The sequence below is a fragment of the Vitis vinifera genome, chromosome 9 (genome assembly GCF_030704535.1).
Source record: "Vitis vinifera cultivar Pinot Noir 40024 chromosome 9, ASM3070453v1".
In the NCBI taxonomy this organism is placed as follows: domain Eukaryota; kingdom Viridiplantae; phylum Streptophyta; class Magnoliopsida; order Vitales; family Vitaceae; genus Vitis; species Vitis vinifera.
In genome coordinates, this window is record NC_081813.1 from 22,275,912 (window position 1) to 22,298,806 (window position 22,895).

General features: G+C 38.8%; 1 protein-coding gene across 1 annotated transcript; it reads left to right on the forward strand.

The window, feature by feature from the left end:
* The first annotated feature begins 17,655 nt into the window (after positions 1–17,655).
* LOC100246222 (uncharacterized) lies at positions 17,656–18,556 on the forward strand. The gene is made up of 2 exons (XM_002263528.5): positions 17,656–17,755; positions 17,854–18,556. Exons 1-2 carry the CDS (start codon positions 17,736–17,738, stop codon positions 18,368–18,370), a joined length of 537 nt encoding a protein of 178 aa, XP_002263564.1. The 5' UTR covers positions 17,656–17,735; the 3' UTR covers positions 18,371–18,556.
* The last annotated feature ends 4,339 nt before the right edge of the window (positions 18,557–22,895 follow it).

A 22,895-nucleotide genomic window follows, 5' to 3' on the forward strand; every position in this document is an offset into this window, starting at 1 on the left:
GAGTTTATATAGGAAGGTAATTTACCCTTCCTTGGATACTTTCTAGCTAAGGAATTACATGAGTGGTTGAATACAAGGAGAAAATGGAAATTTAGACAAAAATATCTGAAGAAAAATATCCAAAAGAGTCGGTGCAAAAATATCGGGAAGCTCCAGGAACATTTCGCAGGTGAAAAATGGTGTCTGCGAGATTTCGCAGACACTCAAGAGGGCTGCGAAATATTTTCGCAACAACAAGTTAAACTCGCAGGGCTGCGAAATTGGCTTCCACCTTGAGGTTCTCAGAGTTCCATCTTGCGGCATGTATCGGGTAGCTTCAAGAGGAATTCCATAGCACTGTACAAAAAGGCTGCGAAATTCTCGCAACAAAAGGCTGATTTCGCAACACTTTGGAGTGATCTGCTTGCAATGGCTGTAACTCCTTCGTTTCAACTCCGAATTGCGCACCGTTTGAAGCATTGGATTCTTGACTTCCTGAGCTTTGAAATGGTATATAGAATGTAGAAAATAGACTTCGGGAAGTGCTCCAAAAGTGCGCATGAAGACTGCAGCTAGCTTTCCTCTGTTTTCTTCACTCTGTTTTTCCTCTCTCCTTGCTTCTCTCCTTGCATACTTTGAACGACTTTGGCAAAGGGCTATGGAGCTCCAAAGCTTGGTTCTTCATGAATTTGAGCTCTTCATTGCTTTGCCATGAACTATATACAATTCTCCCTCATTCTTGGATTGTTTTGGTGATCAAATTACTAACAAAAACACCAAAACTTACACAATTTGATTAGAAATGATTGCAAGGGTCCTTAACATGTTAATTGGGTTAAAAGGCAATAACTACTACTCAAAAGTGTTTAAAAGAGTTAATTACAAGCTATCAAATAGCATTTTTTGAGTAGTAATCACCTCTCATTAATGGCGAGGAGATATTTTATGTTTGTCATGATGACATTCGGAGGCAGTATGGCCATCACCACCCTACTGGCGGCTGTCAGAAACCGTGGTAGGTGATGCTGCTGTCTAGATATCGTAGGAAGTGAGTATGTAGAATGATCATGGGAAGTGACTAGTTGTCACTTCGACCCGTCCTTTCACTCTGCAGATGATGGGACGTGGGCCATGGCTGATTGTCGTGATAGCGTGTAAGACTCGCTTTACTTTAATTGATGATCCGGACGATTATGTCCGGGTGGTACGTACTAATTGCCCGGATGCATTGTGGAGCGGATGCATCATGAAGGTTGTCCAGATGTCTGTGTTTTGCCAGCGACGTTTGCTCTTCCTTGGATAGGAGAAGTTGAAACGTCATTTGCCTTTCCTTGAGGCGGTCCGGATGGGAGAACTGCCTCACGCATATCTTTAGGGGAATCCGGATGGTGGTGGTTTGGATGATGATGTGTGCCACGTGTCACTGTGAGGTGCGTGCCACGTGTTTCCCAGAGGGAGGGGTCCCTACATTGCCCCCCTTTTTAACTTGCCTATTTTACCAAAAAATGGGCGGGTTAAAAAAAAATAACTGTCTTTTTGAAATTTGAAGAGGTCTCTTCGTCTGACTGGGCCACGTGGCGAGTGGGGGTGCGGAGGCCAAAAAAGGTCTTTATGACGAGCCGCCGACTCTGGGTATTCCCAGGCAGCATGTCATTTCAATGATAACTTGTTTGGACGCTTGGCTTTCCGAGGGCCTGTCCCCCTATAAATAGCGTACTGTTCCTTCTTTTTCATTTTTTCTACTGCATTTTCCTGAGAGCCTTTCTTCTTCTTGCTTTTGTTGCGTCATTTGCTTTTTCTGAGTAAAGAAACTCGAAAACACTTTTGTACCGGTGATTTTGTGTCGCGATACTCGTTTGCTGCTGGTGTTCTTATATCGAAACAACGATCTTTTTTCTTCAGAGCTTCATTTGGTACGTGTACTTTTGCTATTGCTGTTCCTTTTGTTGCGTTTTGTTGGTTCTTTGGTTTTGGTTTCTGATTTGTTTGGGTTAGGGTTTGTGTATTTTCTGGGTTACTTGTGTTTTACCCATTGCATTTCTTGTGTGTAGGTTTGGGTTTGTGGTAAGAAATGGCTACAAAAAAGGCTGTTTCATCTTCCCGGGCTAGCGAAGTTCGTGGAAAGGCGATAGATAAGCTAGATGCGCAGGAATTCCGGGAACGGTTCTGTATCCCGGATAACGTGGCTATCGAACTGCTGAATGGGAGGGTGCTTGTGCCCTCCGAGAAAGCAGAAGAAAAAACTATCATCTTCTCGAAGGAACAATTCAATGTGGGGCTTCGGTTCCCTTTGCCAGCGTTGTTCAAGGAGTTCCTCCACTTCACCAAGATTCCGCCCGTCTTCATTCACCCCAACACTGTCCGGGTGCTGATGGGATGCAGCATCATAAACATGCTGTACAACCTCGATCTCACGCTGTTGGAGGTGTTTTTTGTGTATTCTTTGAAGAAGGTAAAAAATGACATCTTCAGCATGTCCGCACACCTGCCCTCCCTCCAAATGGTGACGGAGCTGCCAGATTCGACAAAGGGAGGGGCGACGGGACACGTGGTGGTCCGGGGTGCATGGGCAGGGCTTTTGGAGCATCCGACGAGGCCTTTCTCTCCCAACTACTCCTTGGTGGTTCCAGGTAGGTTTGCTTTGTGACTATTGTCCGGATTTTACTTTGTTGATTTTTTGTTGACTCTTTCGAATGATATTCTCATCTTTTTGTTGTTGTTAATATAGGTCCGGAATTGAGGGGCCACCTTGTGGATTGGGTGGAAAAGGCGTCTTTTAACCATCTCAGCAAACTTTTTGAGGTAGACGCCAAGGAGAGGCGATGTAAGACGCTGCTAACTGCGCAGAACCTAATGGCAATCGTCCGGGAGCCCCAAGAGTACATCATCAATATTCTCCCCAGGAAGATGCCGAAGGAGGTAGTGCCTAGGGAACATTATATTGTGAAGGACCTCCCAATTTACGAGGCGTCAAAAGAGGCTGATGCTGAAAAACGCCGACTTCTCCTGGAGGATCGGGAGAAGAAGAAGAACGAAGGGACCCTTCGGAAGGCTCCCGGACAAAAACGCGACGCAGATTCTCCTTCAAATAAAACTCCAGCGAAAAGGAGGAAGCTGGTGAAGAAGCATGGGAAGGATGTGAAGGAGCCCACTCCTCCCAAGGAATTTGCTCCTCCGCCCATCATTCATGAGGCGGAGGTAATGATAGAGGAGCCAGTGAACCCTGCCCCTCATTCCATCTCCAGCGGATCCGGACACCTTGCGGGGCTGAACCACTCAAGCACCTCCTTGGCAGCGGTTGCGCATCTAGTGAATTTGGCTGAGGAAGCTGCGTCTGTTAACCATCCGGACTCCCGCAACCCGGATGCTGATGCAGCTGAGGCCGTTTATGCAACCCCTATGGAGGAAGCGGGAGCAGAAAGTCAGAGTCAGCCCTCTGACGATCCGGACAAGCTGGCTCTTGTTCTGGTGACGGGGCCATTCTCAAAGAAGCCTCGCTCGGTGCGTAATTTGAGGTTCGGACTCGTCGGGCGGCTTCAAGAGTGGCAGCAAGAGATTGAAGTCAGTTGCTCAACCGCCCACGACGCTCATCCGGAGGGGGGTGAAGTGGGGATGCAAACTGAGACTGCAGCTGTCCCGGAGGTGATCCCGACTGAGGTTGCACCCGGGGAGGACGATCCGGACGTAAATGTTGAGGTTCTAAATCCAGAACAAGAGTCATCTTCTCGTGCCTCATCGGAGGGGAATCCTGTTAATGACGCATCTTGCACTTCTGCTAGCCCTTTTAGCTATGCAGAGTTGGAAGAGAAGCTAAAACAGATTCCACCCGGATTGCCCCTTGTCAAGCCTTCAGCCCAGATGTTCGAGATGGTGGAAACGGTAAAACTGTTTTTGTGCTTTTTGATTGTCATTCTGATGTGTGATTTCTAACTTTGCTTTTCTTGCTTGGCTATTTGTTTGCAGCTGGTGAGTGGTCTCCGTGGCATGGCAAATCAATATGATCTTTTCACTGACCTGCTGCGGACCACTGATTATATGAGGGTCTTCGCCGCTCGGCGCAAAGATGCTGAAGATCAGTTGCGCCTGAGACTGGCGGAGGCTGAAGCCAGCGTATCCGCCGCCCGGAAGGAGAATGAGTCCCTCCGGGCAGATTTGGCTGACGCAAAGGTCCGGGAGGAATCAATGGATGCCCGTCTGCTTGAGGCAGCAGATGAGATGGCTGGTCTGAGGGGGGAGGTGAGGCAACTTCGGACAGAAGTTTCTATCGAAAAGAAACAGAGGGAAGATTTGCAGCTGCGCTTGGTTGCACAAAAAGAGGAGCTAGAACGGGAGTTTGCTGCAGAGAAGGAGGAAATTGAAGCAGAATATCAAAAACAAGTGGATGATACGTTCATCTTTGGGTATCGGTGCTGCATGAAGAAGAACGGTATCAAGCGGGACGTGCCTTCAATTCCTCCGGGTGAAGAAAAGAAACTTTATGACAAGCCTGCTCCCTGATAGTTTATCTCTTTTTGTAACTTTTTCTGTAATCTTCCTTCTGTATTTTTTGTGGTCCGGAGACCTCCTTGTACATATTTTTAGCTATATCAATAAAAATATTTCTTTTTTCATCTGAACTTGTCTTGGCTTTCTTATTGATAATACTGCTTTAAATTCGACACATTCCACGGTCTAAGTAACGGAGTTCCGTCTAGCTTTTGCAAATGATAGGCTCCATTTTCGCTTGCCTTAGACACTATGTAGGGTCCTTCCCAATTGGCTTGGAACTTCCCTGCGCCTACTTCAACAGTATTTTCAAAAACTTTTCTAAGTACTAGCGTACCATTTTTGAAGTTTCTGGGCCTGACTTTTCGATTGTAATATGTTGATGCCCTTTGTTGATAATCTGCCATCCGGATGGCCGCGCTTTCTCTGACTTCGTCTGCCCAGTCCAAATTTCTTCCTAGTTCCGTGTTGGCATCTTCTTGTTTTGCTGCATCGGTCCGGATAGTAGGAAGACCTATCTCAGTGGGAATGACTGCGTCCATTCCATATGTGAGGGCGAAAGGAGTGTTTCCTGTCGGCCGTCCGGGTGTGGTTCGATAGGCCCACAGGACGCCGGGTAGCTCCTCCACCCACTTCCCTTTGGCTTGTTCAAGCCTTTTCTTTAAGGCATTAATTAGAGTTTTGTTTGTGGCTTCCGCCTGCCCATTGCTTTGAGGATAACGCGACGTGGAGTATGAATTCCGGATGTTCAGTTCCGAACAGAAATTCCTGAATGCAATGCTGTCAAATTGTGGACCATTGTCAGCTATGATGATTTGGGGAATTCCAAAGCGGCAAACAATGTTCTTCCATACAAATTTGGTGACATCTTTATCCTTGATGCTTGCATATGCTTCAGCTTCTACCCATTTACTGAAGTAATCAGTGGCGACAATGAGGAATTTCTTCTGGGCAGGTGCTGCTGGGAGGGGTCCTACTACGTCCATGCCCCACTGCGCGAAAGGCCATGGTCCTGAGACCGATTTCAATGGTGCTGATGGCATATGTGGAATGGGAGCGTATCTTTGACATTTATCACACTTTTGGACATATGCTGCCGCGTCTTTCTTCATTGTTGGCCAATAGTACCCTTGTGAATGAGCTCTATGTGCCAGGGATCGTCCTCCCATATGATTTCCGCATATTCCTTCATGTAATTCAGCTAGCACATATTGGGCCTCTGAATGCCCAAGACAGCGAAGATAAGGCCTTGTGAAGGATCGCTTGTACAGGTGCCCCCCAATCAGGGTGAAACGGGCAGCTTGCACCCGGATTTTGTGCGCTTGTTTAGGATCTTCGGGTAAAGTGCCTGTCCGGATATATTCTGCAATATCATGCGTCCATTCTTGATCATTCGTTTGGTTTGCCTCAATGGTGTTGCAAGTGGAATTTTCTGCGACAGAGGGATTGGCTTGCACATGTATGGGCAGTAGAATGGCTTCGTTGATAGGGAGGGAGGCAGCTATGCCGGCCAAAGCGTCAGCGTGCCTATTGTCAGCTCGCTTAATTTTTTCGATTGTCCACTCGGTGAATTGCTGTAAGGTGCTTCTTACTTTGGCCAAGTATCGCGCCATGCGTGAGTCCTTAGCCTCATATTCTTTCTGGACATGTCTTACCACTAGCTGTGAGTCGCTGTAGATCCGGAGTTTGGAGACGGATAGAGCAAGGGCGAGGTCCAATCCGGACAGGATGGCCTCGTATTCTGCTTCATTGTTAGACGCGGAGAATCCCAGCCGGATGGCTTGCTCCAGATGTTCCCCAGTTGGGGACTGTAGTAAGAGCCCAACTCCAGAGCCTGATGAGCGTGAGGCTCCGTCAACTCGTAGTGTCCACCACTCTTGTTCACTTGATTCGTGGTGCTGGTTGGGTCTTCATGAATATTCGAGCACGAAGTCGGCCATTACTTGGCCTTTTTTGGATAATCTGGGTTGGAATTCGATTCCAAATTCGCTCAATTCGATGGCCCATTGTAGCATTCACCCAGTTAAATCTGGTTTGTGCAGAATGCTACGAAGAGGTTGGTCGGTCAGTACAATCACTGGGTGGGCTTGAAAATAGGGCCGGAGTTTTTGGGCAGCGCTTCGAAGGGCTAAGGCTGTTAGCTCCATTTTTGAATACCTGGTTTCTACATCTGCCAATGCCCTGCTGACATAGTAGACAGGTTTCTGCTCCTTTGGTGAAGGGCGGCGGAATAGAACAGCGCTGATTGCCCATTCTGAGACAGCCAGATACATGTATAGCTTCTCCTTTGGGATGGGGCTGCTCAAGATGGGTGGATTCATAAGACAATGTTTAATTCTTTCCAACGCGTTTTGGCAATTGTCCGTCCACCCATGCGTTCCAGCTTTTCGTATCGCCAAGAAGAAGGGTCGCAACTCATCAGTGAAGCGGGCTATGAAACGTCCTAACGCAACGAGCTTGCCTGTGAGGCGTTGTAACTCCTTTTTGTTCCTGGGAGGAGGTGTCTCCATGACTGCTTTGACTTGATCCGGGCTGACTTCTATGCCTCTTTGGCTGACCATAAATCCCAGAAATTTGCCAGCACTCACGCCAAAGGCACATTTGGAAGGATTTAGCTTCATGCCATACTTTCGTAAGAGATAAAAAACTTCTTGTAAATGGAGGATATGCTGCTCTCGAGTTTTGCTTTTAACTACGATATCGTCAATGTATACTTCGACCGAGCGGCCTATCAGAGGTTTGAAGATTTTAGTCATCAATCTTTGATACGTGGCACCAGCGTTTTTGAGTCCGAATGGCATGACTTTGTAGCAATAGAGGCCGTGTGGCGTTATGAATGCTGTTTTTTCTTCGTCGTCCGGGGACATGGGGATTTGATGATATCCGGAGAAGGCATCCAAGAAAGAGAGCATCCCCTGCCCGGAAGTGGAATCCACAATCTGATCTATTCGCGGTAAGGGGAAACTGTCTTTTGGACACGCACTATTGAGATTGGTGTAATCTACACAAACTCGCCATTTTCCTTCTTTTTTGGGTACCACAACTACGTTTGCCAGCCAATCCGGATAAGAAACTTCTCTGATGAATCCGACTTCGAGCAATTTATCAATCTCGTTCCGGATGATTCTTTGTCTATCCGGGTGGAAGCGTCTGATCCTCTGTCGGACGGGTCTGGTAGTCGAAAAAACGTTAAGCCTGTGAGATGCAATGGAGGGATGAATTCCCTTCATGTCAGAATGTGCCCACGCGAAGATGTCATGGTTATGTCTGAGGATTTTTTGCATGCCCTGAGTTTCTTCTTGTGTCATGAGGGAACTGATGTTCGTGAGGTGATCATTTTCTTCTGAGATTTGGATTGTTTGTAAGGGATCTGCTGTCGGGGGATCCTTGTCCGCCGGACCCAATAATTGCTATTGGTCATGCGTATGGCTGGGCTCAGGGGGAGATGCATCCTCCTGGCTAGTTCCCGCTTCTCGTGCTATTTGATAGCACTGTCGAGCGGCCAACTGGCTGCCATATAAGTCAGTTTGCCCTTCGTTGGTGAGGAAACTCACCATTTGATGATATGTGGAAGGGATGGCTTTCATGTAATGAAGCCATGTGCGTCCCAAGATAACATTGAAGGGTGATAACTCTTGTACCACTGAGAATTGCACGTTGAGAGTGACTGGGCCAGCTTGGACCAGCAGTATAATGTCTCCTAAGGATGTGGTTGATGACCCGTTGAATCCGGATAAGATTCGTCCGGGGTTTTTGAGACCCGCGAGACTATGTCCCATATGGCCAACGACTGATGCTTGCACCAGATCAGCTGAACTGCCTGGGTCGACCAAGATACGTCTTACATCGAAATCTCCTATTTCTAGGGAGAGGATGAGGGCGTCGCGATGTGGCTGTAGCGTCCGGGTGGGATCTACTGGTGGGAAAATGATTGTCCCATCTATGGGGCGAGGGCCCTCTCCAGTGAGACCCGGCCGGATGGAATTAATGCGTTCGCGTATTGACGCGGCTCGCAGCAATTTCTGTCTTTTCCGCCTGGAATCGTATTCCTTGTCAGATGGGCCCCCGTTGATATAGTTTATGACAGCCTTGGGGGCGACTGGGGCCCTCGGGGCCCCAGAGTTATGATGTTGAGATGCGTCCCTTCCTCCAGTATCTGAGCGGAGGTACTGTTTTAAATGTCCTGCTTTGATGAGCCTTTCAACTAGATACTGGAGGGACCGACATGTCTCTGTTGTATGACCATGGTCTTTGTGGAAGGCGCATTTCTTGTTGCGGTCTCTCATGGATGGGTCCGTTTCGAGGGGTCTAGGCCACCTGAAGTCGGACAACCCTTGGATCATTGGGAGAAGTTTTTCGTATGATACGGATAGGGGTGTGATGGGCGGCCTATTCGGACGACTCGGCCCGTCCTGCTTCCGGTCAACTGGTTTTGGCCGGTCCGGAGGTTTGGCATGTCTGTCCGCGTCGTCTCTAGAAGCCCGTCCGGCAACCAAAACTTACTGAGTGGCTGCACATACGTCATCTTCGAGCATTGAATATTTGTTAGCACGCCTGAACAAATCGTCCATCGTTGTAGGGGGCTTTTTGGCCAGCGATTCGAAAAATGGAGTGCCTGGACAGATGCTTCTCTTGAAGATCTGTAGGACAGCATCCATGCTACAAGCCTCTATTTGAAGTACGGCTTGGCCAAATCGTTTCACAAATTCCCTCAAGGACTCGTTGTCTCTCATTTTTATATTCTGGAGGGTGCTGATATTCTGCTTGTGTCGAGCAGAGCATAAGTACTGTCCCACGAAGGCTTCAAAGAGGTCCCTGAAATTGCTAACAGAGTTAGGAGGTAGGCGATGAAACCATGAGAGGGCCTGCCCTTGAAGGCTGGCGGGAAATACTTTGCATAGCAATGCATCGTTGCCAATATCGAGCGTCATAAGTTGTCGATAGTGCATGATGTGATCGAAGGGATCGTTGGTCCCATCGTATGTGGAAAACTTTGGTACGAGGAATCCCCTTGGGGGCTCGTAATGGGTGATATGAGAGCAAAAGGGCATGGAGAGCATGTCATCCAGCCTTTTGCTGATGGAGCCAATGGGTGGCTCGTTTGGGAGGTTTCTCCCAGCTGGTCGTCCCGCTAGGTGTGAGTGAACGTTCCGCATCGCTGGAGTGACCATGGGGTCACGATACGGAGGTACGTTCTGTACCATGGGAGCGATCATCGAATCAGGGCGTGGCGCCCGGGTTGTGGCTGCTGGTGGCCTTGATCTCCTAGGCTCTTGTGGGCCTAGTCTTGCGCGCATAGAACTTGACAACTGTGATTTTCTATCACGTTGTCTTTTTGCTGAAAAATGAGTGGAATCTGAGCTTTCTTCACGGGGAGCTCAAGGCATAGGTGTATGTGGCTCATGGGGCCTTGCGTTGTATGCTCCTGGGACAGTTCCTATTGACCCAGGATATATTGATTCTGGCTCTGGCCTTGAGTTTGCCACCTGGCCTCTTGAACGCTGACGACAAGGAGGACCTAACGTTGAGGCTTGAACGCGTAACACAGCGTTTTCTTCCCTTAACCTCTCCGTCTCCTGGAGGAGAGTTCTTAGCTGTTTTTCGCTCGCCAACTGTCTTTTTTCGATGGCCTGACGCCATTCGAGATTATCTTCCTCCCCTCTACCAGATGATTGACTTTGGGAAGGTGTGGCCATCTTCGCTAGTGACTGAATCAAAATAAAAAGTAAAGTTTTCCCACAGACGGCGCCAATGTTGTCGCCTCGCGTATCCTGTGGTCCACGTTGCTGCTAGATGGATGGACACGCGATTCTCAACACACAAAGGGTTCTTGATTCAACGGTTGTACCTGCAAAAGGCATCCGGACACACCCTCCGATGGTTTTGTTAGCCATGGTAAGAGAGAGATATAAATCAGTTGGCCTTTTACTAGGTCTCAAGAGGTTACCAGGGGATATCCCTTCTTCATGTGAAGGCATATATATATATACAGCTTCAGGGGTACTGTTCCTCTCATTAATGGCGAGGAGATATTTTATGTTTGTCATGATGACATTCGGAGGCAGTATGGCCATCACCACCCTACTGGCGACTGTCAGAAACCGTGGTAGGTGATGCTGCTGTCTAGATATCGTAGGAAGTGAGTATGTAGAATAATCGTGGGAAGTGACTAGTTGTCACTTCGACCCGTCCTTTCACTCTGCAGATGATGGGACGTGGGCCATGGCTGATTGTCGTGATAGCGTGTAAGACTCGCTTTACTTTAATTGATGATCCGGACGATTATGTCCGGGTGGTACGTACTAATTGCCCGGATGCATTGTGGAGCGGATGCATCATGAAGGTTGTCCGGATGTCTGTGTTTTGCCAGCGACGTTTGCTCTTCCTTGGATAGGAGAAGTTGAAACGTCATTTGCCTTTCCTTGAGGCGGTCCGAATGGGAGAACTGCCTCACGCATATCTTTAGGGGAATCCGGATGGTGGTGGTTTGGATGATGATGTGTGCCACGTGTCACTGTGAGGTGCGTGCCACGTGTTTCCCAGAGGGAGGGGTCCCTACAATGACCTGTCACAGTCGCCGGAAAATGTATGTCAATTCCACCAACTATTTCACCAACCAACTGCTCCTATTCTCAGAAATGATCACAGTGAGTTTCGAAGCCATGAAAACTCAGTAAGAAAAGCTGGAATATCTAAGATATTGGATGGCGACATGCTTGCTCAGTTCTTAGAGTTCATGAGTATGCAACAAGATTCCCTCTTGAATCACTAGAAACGGTTACATCAGACTCAAAGCAGATTTTGCTTTCTACAATCTCTGTCAATTGTGTTGCAAAACTGCTTGTGCGGGTTTATTATGCGTTGAATTGAATATCCGTCTTACACTCCCAGGAGGTGTTGTTCCTTGATGACGTGGCAAGAAGAGGTCTTACCCTCTCCCCAAGAGACATGGGAAGATTAGGTGCAAGACTTATGATGTTGATCTCTCTGACCTAAAATGGACAGAAGTGGTTGATAAAGTCCATGAGAATGAAGAAATTGTTTGGCCCCAGGAACCCAAACCAGTGTCAGAATAATGCAAATTGATAACTGAGAAAATCCCTACTATGAAAGATGAGGATGACCCCTCTCCCTTGTTGGATGAATAGGCAGATTGGAAGGCTTGAGGAGCCAGGGTTTCCAATCGGACACGAAGGACTGCCGACAGCCTGAGAAAGTTGATCTTAATGGAATCCACTCAGCTCCACGTGGGAAATGAAATCGAGGTCACATTTGAAGTCTTCAAGGCACCTCATCTTAGTGCACCAGAAATGAGTTTTCTGAAGCACGTGGAAGCAATAATGTTCTCTTGATATCGGGTCTTCAAAAAAATAATGGGATTTGTCTGTCAAAGACTTTTCCTATTAATACAGCTCAACACAGTTGCACCCCTGGACCCCATCTTGCATGGTTTGCAAGCCACCTTTGGACCACGTGTCATCTTTTTTTTTTTTTTTTTTTTTTTTTTTTTTTCACAGACCACTTTTTTCGGAATAAGGAGTCATACTTATAGTTTTCTTTCTTATTTTGTTTACCCTTTAAAAATAAAATAAAAATAAGTGGCAATTCCAAATCATTTTTCTAAAAAAAAATAATCAATAAATCATTTTTTTCAAATAAAAATCGAGTTCGCCATCGAGTGGAAGCGCATGAGCCGAAATACGGGGTCCACAGTAAAACCTCCATTGTAAAATGTAAGAATTTTTTAATACCTATTACAAAAATAATAATAATAACTTTTAAAAACTATTTAAAAATGTGAAGAGTTAAAAAATTTACAATCTCAAATGTTAAAATTTTAAAAGTAATTTTAAAGACAAAAAAATAGAAAATATATTCAAACAAAATCTCAATTAATTAATTTCTTCCTTTAATTTTATCCTGCGTGCTGGTGAAACAACTACATCTTGACCCTACAAATCATTAAGAATGACTACAACAACATTGGCTTTTGTTTTGTTTTGTGTCTTTTTCAACTATGTTTGATTTGTGAGAAATATTAAGAAAAAAAAAATCTAAAAAGAGAATGGAAAATGCTTTGGAAGAGGGGCGAAAGTTGAGAGAAAATACATTCTTCATTAATAATTTTATTTTTTTCCATTTTGTTTTTCATTGACAACAAAACAATGGAGATTATTGTTGTTTTTCTTTCCTCTGGATTCTTTTTCTTTTCTTTTCTTTTTCCTTTCCTCAAATTCTTTAAAACCAACCATAATACTCTTGTTTTTTTGTTGTAAATGGACCAAATGAATTGGAAAACAAAAAATGCATCCAAAAAAAAGGCCGCCGAGTAGCGTAGCTAACAAAGAAGGCAGTAACAACGCCGAGAAAAACTTGATTTATATCAGCCGCCAGCTATCAGTCAAACCTAATTGTCAAACCATGAGCCAAAGAAATATTTAGTGTCTTTCATGTTTCAAAAGTAAACAAAATTGTTGTTATTTGGATACAATGGATGTTTTCTATCTACTACTACTATTACTATTACTAATAATAATAATAATAATAATAATGAGACATGTTTAATTAAAAATGTTTTTTAAAAAAACTTTTTTGTTTTAACTTGAAAAACATTTTTGGTAAATATTAATTGAAAATAAGTTTTTGAGAGTGTATTACAAAAACATATATTTTTTAATATAATGTTTTTAGAATAAATTTGAGATGTTTTAGGTTTTTTTTTTAAATATTATGTGTGTGTGGGGGGGTTAGTTATAGACAAAAGTGCAAAATGCCTTGAAAGAAAATAAACCAAAAAAACTATATTTCATATTTGAGTCCTAAGTTTTATCTTGTTTCTAAAAATAAATTAAAATTATTTTTGAAAAAGTTGTAAAATAAACCTATATATAGTTACTCCCATATAAAATATGGACACTACTCCTATACAAAGAGGGTGACTTACCTTATATTTTTTAAAATGTTTTCAAAGCTCTTAAATTTAAGGTAGTAAAAAAAATATTTTTAATACCTCTATTTTTTAAAAGTTTTTAATTTCTTTATTTTTTTAAAATAATTTTCTACTATTTGTATAAGTATTCCTGTTGGATTAATGGGCGTAAAACACACACAAACAATTATGTAAAGAAAGATAATAATTGAAAAAATTTAAGAAAAACTTATTATCTTACAGCCCTCTTATTTAACTATTACACAACCTCTCATTTATTAATATTCACCTAACAAAATTGAAACTCCTAACAACAACAAAAATATAAAAACATTTTGTATTATTCAACTACTTACATATAAAAATTAAGAATGTGTTCAACGATGTTTCTATTAGAAGTATTTTTAGTTGAAGTATTTTCTTACAAAATATTTTTAGGAATTATTTATAATTTTTCTAATACTTGAAAGATCAAAATAGAAATGTTAAAAACATTTTTTAGAATCATTGTCAAAAGCATTCTAAGTGTTTTTCAAAAAAAAATATTACAAGTGATTTTTTATATTTTTAAAAGTGTTTCCTAAATTTTGTCAAATACTTAATTTTCTTTTTCTTTTTTTTTCAAAAACACTTTTTAGGTTAAAAACACTTCTTAGAATCAATTCGAAATGAACTCTAAATCAATTGCTTTAAATGAAAATATTCTAATTAACTTTTTAAAAAAAACAAATTAAATTTTAACTTTTAAAAACTTCCTAAAATTAAGTTTACTTCCTAACATGCCCTTCGAAGTTGATTTGTAACTCTAAGTAATATCCTTAATCTTCTAAAATCTTTAAACGGGAGAAACTTTATAAAAATATCAATAATTTGATTGTGAAGATTACAAATTTTAATTACACTTCCATTTATAATGGACTCTCTAGTAAAATGATATATTATATTGACATACGTACTTGTTTCAATAATGGAAAAGTATATTTTGATAATTCAATCATTAATTCATCATAAACATAGATATTTGCTGGCTCATCTGGTATAAATTAAGCTTCTTCAACAAATTTTTGAATCAAACTACATAACATATACATGATGTTGTCAAAACAAATTTTGTTTCACAGGTTGAAAATGTCACAGTTATTGGTTATTTTTTTAAAGTCTAAGGTGGTGTTTGTTTTTTTACTTAATTCTAAATAGAATTTTAATACTTAATAGTATTAAATATTAAATTGTTTGTTTTTATAGTATTTTATTTTTATTAAGTATTAAAAAGTAAAGAAAAACCAATATATTTTTTTTTTTATTTAGAAAAAGCTACATATTTTGGTTTTTTCTATTCAGTAAAAAGTTTATAATAAGTCATGAAAAAATAGAAAAACAAACAACTTAAATTCTGAAAACAAATAGATTTCAGTAAAAAACCAAAAAAACAAACACCCTCTAAGTGAATACAATATCTCCCATAAAAGACACAAAGTTATTGGTGCTCTTTTGATAATCTATGTATTCAGCCTAATCACCATCTTTAAATCCAAAAAGCCTAAAATTGTTGGAAGTTGAGTAATATAAACCATAATTAAGTTACCTTAATTTGATGTGATGAAGAACTCATTTGATGCCCTTCATGTAAGTCATTATTCGTGTTTCTATATATAACAAGTCTAACTCTAAAAAGAATGTTCGGCCTTACACAAGTCAAGTAGAGTAGACTTCCAACTAAATTTTTACATTATATTAAATCCACTTTTTCTCACTTTTCATGTGTTAACTACTTAACTTCACTTTTTCTTTGTATGTTTACCGAATTGTACATATTCATATTATACTTCTTCAAAATTTCTTTTGCATAGCCTTATGGAGAAATAAAAATACCTTATTTTACTTTGTTTGATTTCTATGCCAAAATAATATGACAAGAGATAAATGTCAACCATCTCAAACTCTCTAGTCATTGCTTTTTTAAACTCATCAAACATGGTAGTTCATTTCTAGTAAAGATCAAATCATATACATATAAATAAGTAATAAATCTCTCTTATCATTCATATGTAGAGAGTGTGTTCATGAGGGCATTTAGGAAATTATTCTCTTGAAATATTTGTCAATATTACTATTCCATGATCTAGGTGCCTGTATGGTCCATACAAAGCTTTTTCCAATTTTAGAACCTTTTCTCCATGTCCTTAAACCACATAACCCATGGGTTGCTCCACATGACCTTCTTCTTCAAGACGCTTATTAAAAAAAACCAGGTCTTACATCCATTTGAAAAATTCTTTAATTGTTTTGAGCTACCACAGCGATTATTATTAGTCTTGTAGCTTCTAAATGAACAACAAATGCAAATGTCTTATTAGAGTCATTAACTTATTGCTTGTACTCCTTAGCCACTAGTCTTGTTTTGTTTTCTACGTCTCTTTTTGCATTCTCTTTATCTTGTGTGGATATCTTACTCCAATTGTTTTTTTTCCATTTTGGAAGAGTTTAATTTTCATTTGTTGTTCGTCCTTATTGCTTTTATTTCCTTATCCATAGCATCTTTTTTGTTTTATCTTATAATGTTTTTTCAAAATCTATTTATTCACAATTTACAAAAAGACAAAAAAGCGAGGGTTAAATCATTTTGATTTTCTATTGCTTCATAAATTTCTTGTGAACTTCTAAAACATGGTGTCCTTTTGCTTAAACTTGCTTAAACTTTCTAATAAAGATGATGTTATTGGAACTTTAAGAGTTGAAGGAGGTGATGATGAAGGTGCAGTAGGGATCTCTTGTAAGGTTTCTCTTATTTATTATTTTTCTTCATAGAAGGGAGGAGTATCATGATTGTCTTGTTGAGCACCCCAATCTCATGCATCTTCTTCATTAAACTTAATATTTCTACTAATGATGATATTTCCATTGTTTTTAAATCAATCCACCCTTGAAATGAGTTTCAAATGTCTTTGTGTGTACTTTGTTCACGGGTACCAATGATTTGGATGGTGCTTAGTTTGTCAACTCTATCACAACAAAGAAAGAATCGCTTAATAGATCACGGATCGAATAGATATCATGATCTAGACTATAAAAAATGATCTCGTTATACCTACTATCCATGAAGAAACCTTATCTTAACCTTCTAATCCTAATTGGCTCGAGTAAGGCACACTACTTCTTAACATTCTTTTGCACCAAATAGAAGTTGCCATTAATATAAGATCCCACATTTCTTGCTACCCAAGGTTTCGATATATTTTAGAATGGAATATTGATCACTTTTGATATGAAACATGAGCATATAAAATTCTTCCAATACTTACAGACATAAAATACTTATCTTTCTTCTATTCCAAGCTTGTTGTGGTGTTTTATTCTACACACTTTGATTAGGAGAATGATTTGACAAGTAAATCACACAATCAATAGCTTCAACTCAAATTTCTTTAGGCATTTTCTTACTTTTCAACATACTTCGAGGGTAGGCTTTGAGACCATGAAAATATTCTCTACCGTGCAGTTAGAAAGAAAAACTTTCATATTCTGTTATTGATTCTTTATGTATTTATACAAGTGAATTCCAATGCTAACAACTTCTAAACTAACAGTCAACAGTTGAAACCTCTCAACTGTTAAACACTCTAGGAGCTTATCTGGTGAGAGTTTGTTGCTGGGATTCTTGATGGTTATCATTTTCTCTTAGGACTTGCAGCTATGACTTCCCACATGCCTATCTAACTCGCAGCTGAATTGCAGACACTTAATAACTGGAACTTCCCCATTAATTCCCACCTAACTTATAGCTGAATTGCAATAACTTCGTTACAGTAAAACCAACAAGTGCTTGCAGTTCACTAATTAGTTATATTGTGTATGACTATCAAAAACAATTTTTTAATTTATATTCAAATATTGATTGATTCTTGTAAAAGTGCTTTTGATAAAACTTTTATGGACAGACATATTATGTCCTAAAAGCGCTTTTAGGATAATAAACCCGAAACGGTACACTTCATAATCACTTTACCAACTTCACCCACTCCCTAATTGTTCTCTTCATAATGACTTTACCAACTTCACCCTTCCCTTATCTCCCAAACCTTTACAGTGTCCTTTAAGAATTTTACAAAATACTCTCGCTGGATGTCACCATTAATTTGAACTGAATGCATATATGCCAGAAACATCTCTGTCCAAGACAACTATATCCACGAGGTTGGTTTAATATTATTACAAGACTATATATGTGGTGGACATTGGACTTAAATCTCTTTATAATCCAGGACCGGCTGCTGCACACACCTTACACTGAAGCAATAGAAGAAGAAGAAGAAGAAGAAGAAGAAGCAGAAGAAGCATCAGAATGTCAGTCACGGAGGATAAGTATGTCTCTCTTCTCTCTCCTTTGTTTTTCTTCTGACATATCTCGGAGCTTTATTAGGCACTGATCTTCTTCACCTGTTACTCTGCGTGTGTTCAAGGGCATTATCAAGTACTACAATGCTAAGCATTTACAAGGAAGGATTAGACGACATTATCAACATAAACACGCTCTTCACATCAGCAGTCTTCATCGGATTATCCTTTTCCAATACAACTGAAACCCTCGAGTCCAGAGAGGAATGTAAGCCGGATACGGGGATTGCAAAGAGGCTGGTGATATTTGAAGTTTTATCATTCAGTTTCTTCCTTCTGTCCACCCTGCTAGCCAAGACACTGAAGCTTCACCTCTATATCATTAAGAATAAGAACAACTCCAATTTTCTACTAATGACCAGGCGCCTGATGTTGGTAACAGCTGCAGTAGGTACTATTGCCGGCTGTGTCTTCCTAACGTTGTCATTGATAGATGTCGTTCAGATAAGGTTAGGGAAGTTAACATGCACTGGGAGCGCATGGATTGCGTCTGGATTTCTGGTTGCAATTTTCGCTCTTGCTTTGATCTTCTGGCTACCCTCGCTTTTATATTCTCAGTGCATCGCGTGGAAACTGGGCTAAACTGGAGAACAAGAAGGAAGTGATTGTGCTTCATATTCATGGGATAAGCTAAAGAGTGATAACCTAGAAGCTATTAGTCCTGAACTGGTGAAACACCTGTAATTAATTTTGAACTCAGCTTGTGTTTGCTAAGTTTTGTATGCTTGGATGGTATGAAAGTTCTGGTTAATGTGTGATTTGTCTGCAGTTACTGTTGCTTATGCATTTGTGCTTGATACCATCTCTATGGGGGACAGCATGTAAGGGTTATTAGAACATGATACATATTATGGGCTTGGCTAATTCCAATTTTTGTAGTTGAATTGACATTATTTGGTACGTACCTAAGTTAGGAAATTTTGTAGTTCTATTCATTAGCTTAAATCTGATGCTCAGCTAACCCAACTTGATGTCATTCAATATTTCCCCCTATATAGAATAGTTTTGCTGATCAATGATATATTTTCTTTATAGATGTGTTGTTCTTGAAAATTTGAGACAACTTCGTAAACTTTCCTTCACCAGTGCTAATGATCCAAGTTCGCGAAAGGCTAATTAGTTAAAATTAGGACTCATGGACAGTGATTTAAGCAAACAACCATTGTATGACTTGCAGTAGTAGCTCTGGTTTAAGTCTGGTTAAGTCTCAACTTTAGGTCTCTCTGTGTAGGTTATAGTTTTCCTATTTGTTGATCTGTAATATTTCAAAATCTATCTATATTAATGTTTCATCTCTGCAAACCTTTCAAGTGAAACCGGTAGTTTAACAAGAGTCATATTCCCATATATTTGTTTTAGAAAAGTTACTGATTTGACCACTCTAATAGACAAAAAGAACATTACAACCCACTAGTCTATTGTCAACTTGAGTCTTTCATTTTGTACCCAAACCTTTGTATGGTCTTCAAATTTCTAAGCATTGGATTTCAATTTCTTTAAAACCAAAGTGTACATAAAATCATGTAAAGCCAAAGAAGATGAAGAAGCACCAAAATATCAACAATGGAGGATAAGAAATGCCTCTTGAGTCATAGATACGGGTAACTAAATTCAAGTCGTTGAATAAAGATACAAATAAATAAATTAAGTTACAAAGAAAAAAATTTGCTTAGGTGGTGTTTGTTTTTTTACTTAATTCTAAATAGAACCTTAATACTTAATAGTGTTAAATATTATATTGTTTGTTTTTGTAGTATTTTATTTCTATTAAGTATTAAAAAGTAAAGAAAAACCAATATGTTATTTTTTCTATTTAGAAAAAGCCACATATTTTGGCTTTTTCTATTTAGTAAAAAGTTTATAATAAGTCATGAAAAAGTAGAAAAACAAATAACCTAAATTCTGAAAACAAATTGCTTTCAGCAAAAAGTCAAAAAAACAAATACCACCTTAGATACAAGCAAATAGAACTTCATACAAAATAGCACCTAGACGAAAATTAAGTAAAAAGGCATTTTGGAAGGAGGACTTGAGGGCCTTTAGGAAGAGCGGAGCGCACCATTGGGTGAGTCTCGAAGAGATAATGCAGTATTAAAAGAAGTAACTTTTTGGTACCATAGAATGACTTATAGCTCTATCTTATATCTTTGGTGTTCAAGAGAAGAGAAAGAGGCCCTCTTTCCAATCATTTGTTTATATAAACTCACTCTTGACATCAGGGGTCTTCATTTGATCAATATTTTCCAATCCAGGCCATAGAGGGATGCAAGCCAGACCTGCATACAGTTTCTTCCTTCTATCTAGCCTGCTAGCCAAGGCTCAAAAGCTTCACCTCGAAGTCTTTGAAAGTGTCAAAAATGTCAATATGAAAATATTATGAGAAAATTATCAGTATTTGAAAAAAGTGTCAAATTTCGCTTTCATTTTTGGTTGCAAATGAACTGAAAAACAAAGAATAGACCAAAAGAAAAGTCTCACTAGGACCCCACAAGGAGCTGGCAAACAAATAAAGCAGCTAGCACAGAGGCAGCAAGAAACTTATACAATATCAGCAACCAGCTAACAGTCAAACCAGCAAACCCAGAAACAAATCAAACAAAAATCAACACAAAACTAATCCTGGTGTTGAAATTACTAAAGAAAAGAATAAAATTAGAGAAAAAAGAAAAAAAAAACACTCAGAATAAAAAATAATCAAATATTAATAAGATTTGATTCTCTAAATTTAAAAAATAATTTTTTTTTTCTTAATTTTAAGATATTTATTATTCTCTCCCCCGTATTCATAGTACAAATTTATGAAAAGAAATAAATTGTCAAATTATCAAATGATTGGTGCATTTGATGGGTTAATTACTTAGAGGAGAAAATGAGTAGGAAATTAATGATGGGAGGAGAAAGAGTGAGAGGAAATAGTGGGTTCACATGAGGGGAAGATGAAGATGATGGGAGGAGAAAATGAAAGGAAAATGATGGAAGATGGAAAGAAAAGAAAAGGATGACCTTTTCTCTTACATTTAAAGGACAGAAGCCATTAATGGTGGGCTCTACTGAGGAGAAGATGAGAGAAAAAGCGCAAGAAGAAAAGTCTTTGGGCTTTGTCCTCTTTCACAGCTGGGAAAGGAGATACAGCATAAGATGATTGCTTTCATGGACCAAACTAGCATCCATCTTTTATCAAAAAAAAAAAGTATCTAATAACATATCCCATGGATTTTTCAGATATTATCAGAAAAGTATTTTGTAAAATATTTCATGGATTTTGATGGATTTTTGGGTATCCATCTTTTATCCAAAAAGCATCTTGTAAAATATCCATAGATTTTTCGGGTATCCACCCGTCACACAAATTTGGGGAAGGATAAATGGTTTTTGGTGCTGTGAGAATTTTATTTTATTTATTATTTTTTTAATATAGATTTGGGATTTTTTTTTAGAATTAATTAATTAAAAATGATGAAAATAATCATCATATATGTGAATTTAATTTCTTTTATATTTTTATTGGAAGAATAACTCATTTTTTACATAAATATCCTTAACTATTTCAAGTATTTATATATAGGTTTTAAAAGAAATGGTTATTTTTATAAGAAAATAATAGAGACACTTTTATCAAATATGACCAAAAAAATAATGGATGATTAAATTTCCAAAATTGGGTTTCTAATGGTCCTTTTAATTGAATAACCATTTTTTTAATCCAAGTTATTTTCGGTTATTGTCTTATTTCATTTTGATTATACATGTATATAATTTAATTTTTAATTTATTTTCTTTTGAACACATAAAAAAAATTCTACTTCTCAAAAAAATAAATGATAAAAAATTTATAAATTATATTTATTTTTAATATAATTAAATTTTAAAAAATAAAAAAGTGGATATTTAATGATAAAAAAATTAATTGGAGGAAATTCTCATAAATGTGTGTTTTAAATTTTTTTTTTTTTTAAATAAGGATGATAATTGGTGTAAATAGTCTGAAAAGGATAAGGTGGGGACCATACTAAACCTCCACATGGACCACATTGCCATCCTTGGAGGAAGTTCAAAAAATAAGACTAACAACAATATTATCATTAGCCTTCTTAAACTTAAGTCTAAAAACACTAATATCATAATATTTTTAAAAGTTTTATAGGGAAAAAAAAAAAAAAAGTTTAAAAACACTATCATTGGCATGTTCAATTTTTCAATGTTTGGCCACAAACTTCATCCCAAGACTTAAAAGTGCTCCATTATATCAATGATCCTTCGAATCAAAGAATTCTTCGATGCACATTTGGTTTTTCGTGTCCAATATACCTTTACAAGTACACATCCAAAATTTAAAATCACTCCATCACTAAATACAATAAATATGGAATTAAAACAACACAAAAACTAGCTTAGCAAGTAGTAATACAATGAAAACATAGCTAATCTCAAGATGTAATGAATAAGGCATATTTTATATGAGATTTTTACACAATATAAATGTGAGGCATATTTTTTCGTTGGACCGATCAATTGGGCCAGCTATTTTGTATGCATTAATTATACATGTGACTATTAGAAAGTTCTAGGTCAATCAACTATAGTATCGAAACCAATCAAGGCTCACCCCAATCAATTGAGCAACTGATAGCAATAATTTATGGTGTCTTATAAAATTAACAAAATAGTAATAATTATTTAAAGTGTTTGTTTAGAAAAATCACCATATCCAAATGCATATTCTAATTTTCCAAACATTTAAAAATCAAAATATAAAAAAAATAAGAGAATAAACATCTTAAAGAAGCTTTAAACACCACCATCATAGTCATCATAAAAATTAAAATTATCATCACTTCCATCAAAACTAGATTGATAACTCTCCATCTCATTATCATTTTGATTAATAAAATAATAATGCACCTTACACTTTGTTTAATTTAATGTTATATTGAATTAAATTACAATTTAAGTAAATTTAATGAAATATTTGGTTAAAATGAATGAAATAATCCCCTATGAATTTAACTATTTTTATATTTTTTCTTAAAAAGTAACTCATTTTTTACTTAAATGTCATTTTTCATTTCAAGTATTTACATATAGGTTTTAAAAGAGATACATTTTT

Excerpts from the sequence above, each read along its gene's own strand:
- LOC100246222 (XM_002263528.5), top strand. The coding sequence starts at position 17,736 with ATGTCAGTCACGGAGGATAA. Across the intron at positions 17,756-17,853 it reads ATGTCAGTCACGGAGGATAA|GGCATTATCAAGTACTACAA; the intron begins GTATGTCTCTCT and ends CGTGTGTTCAAG.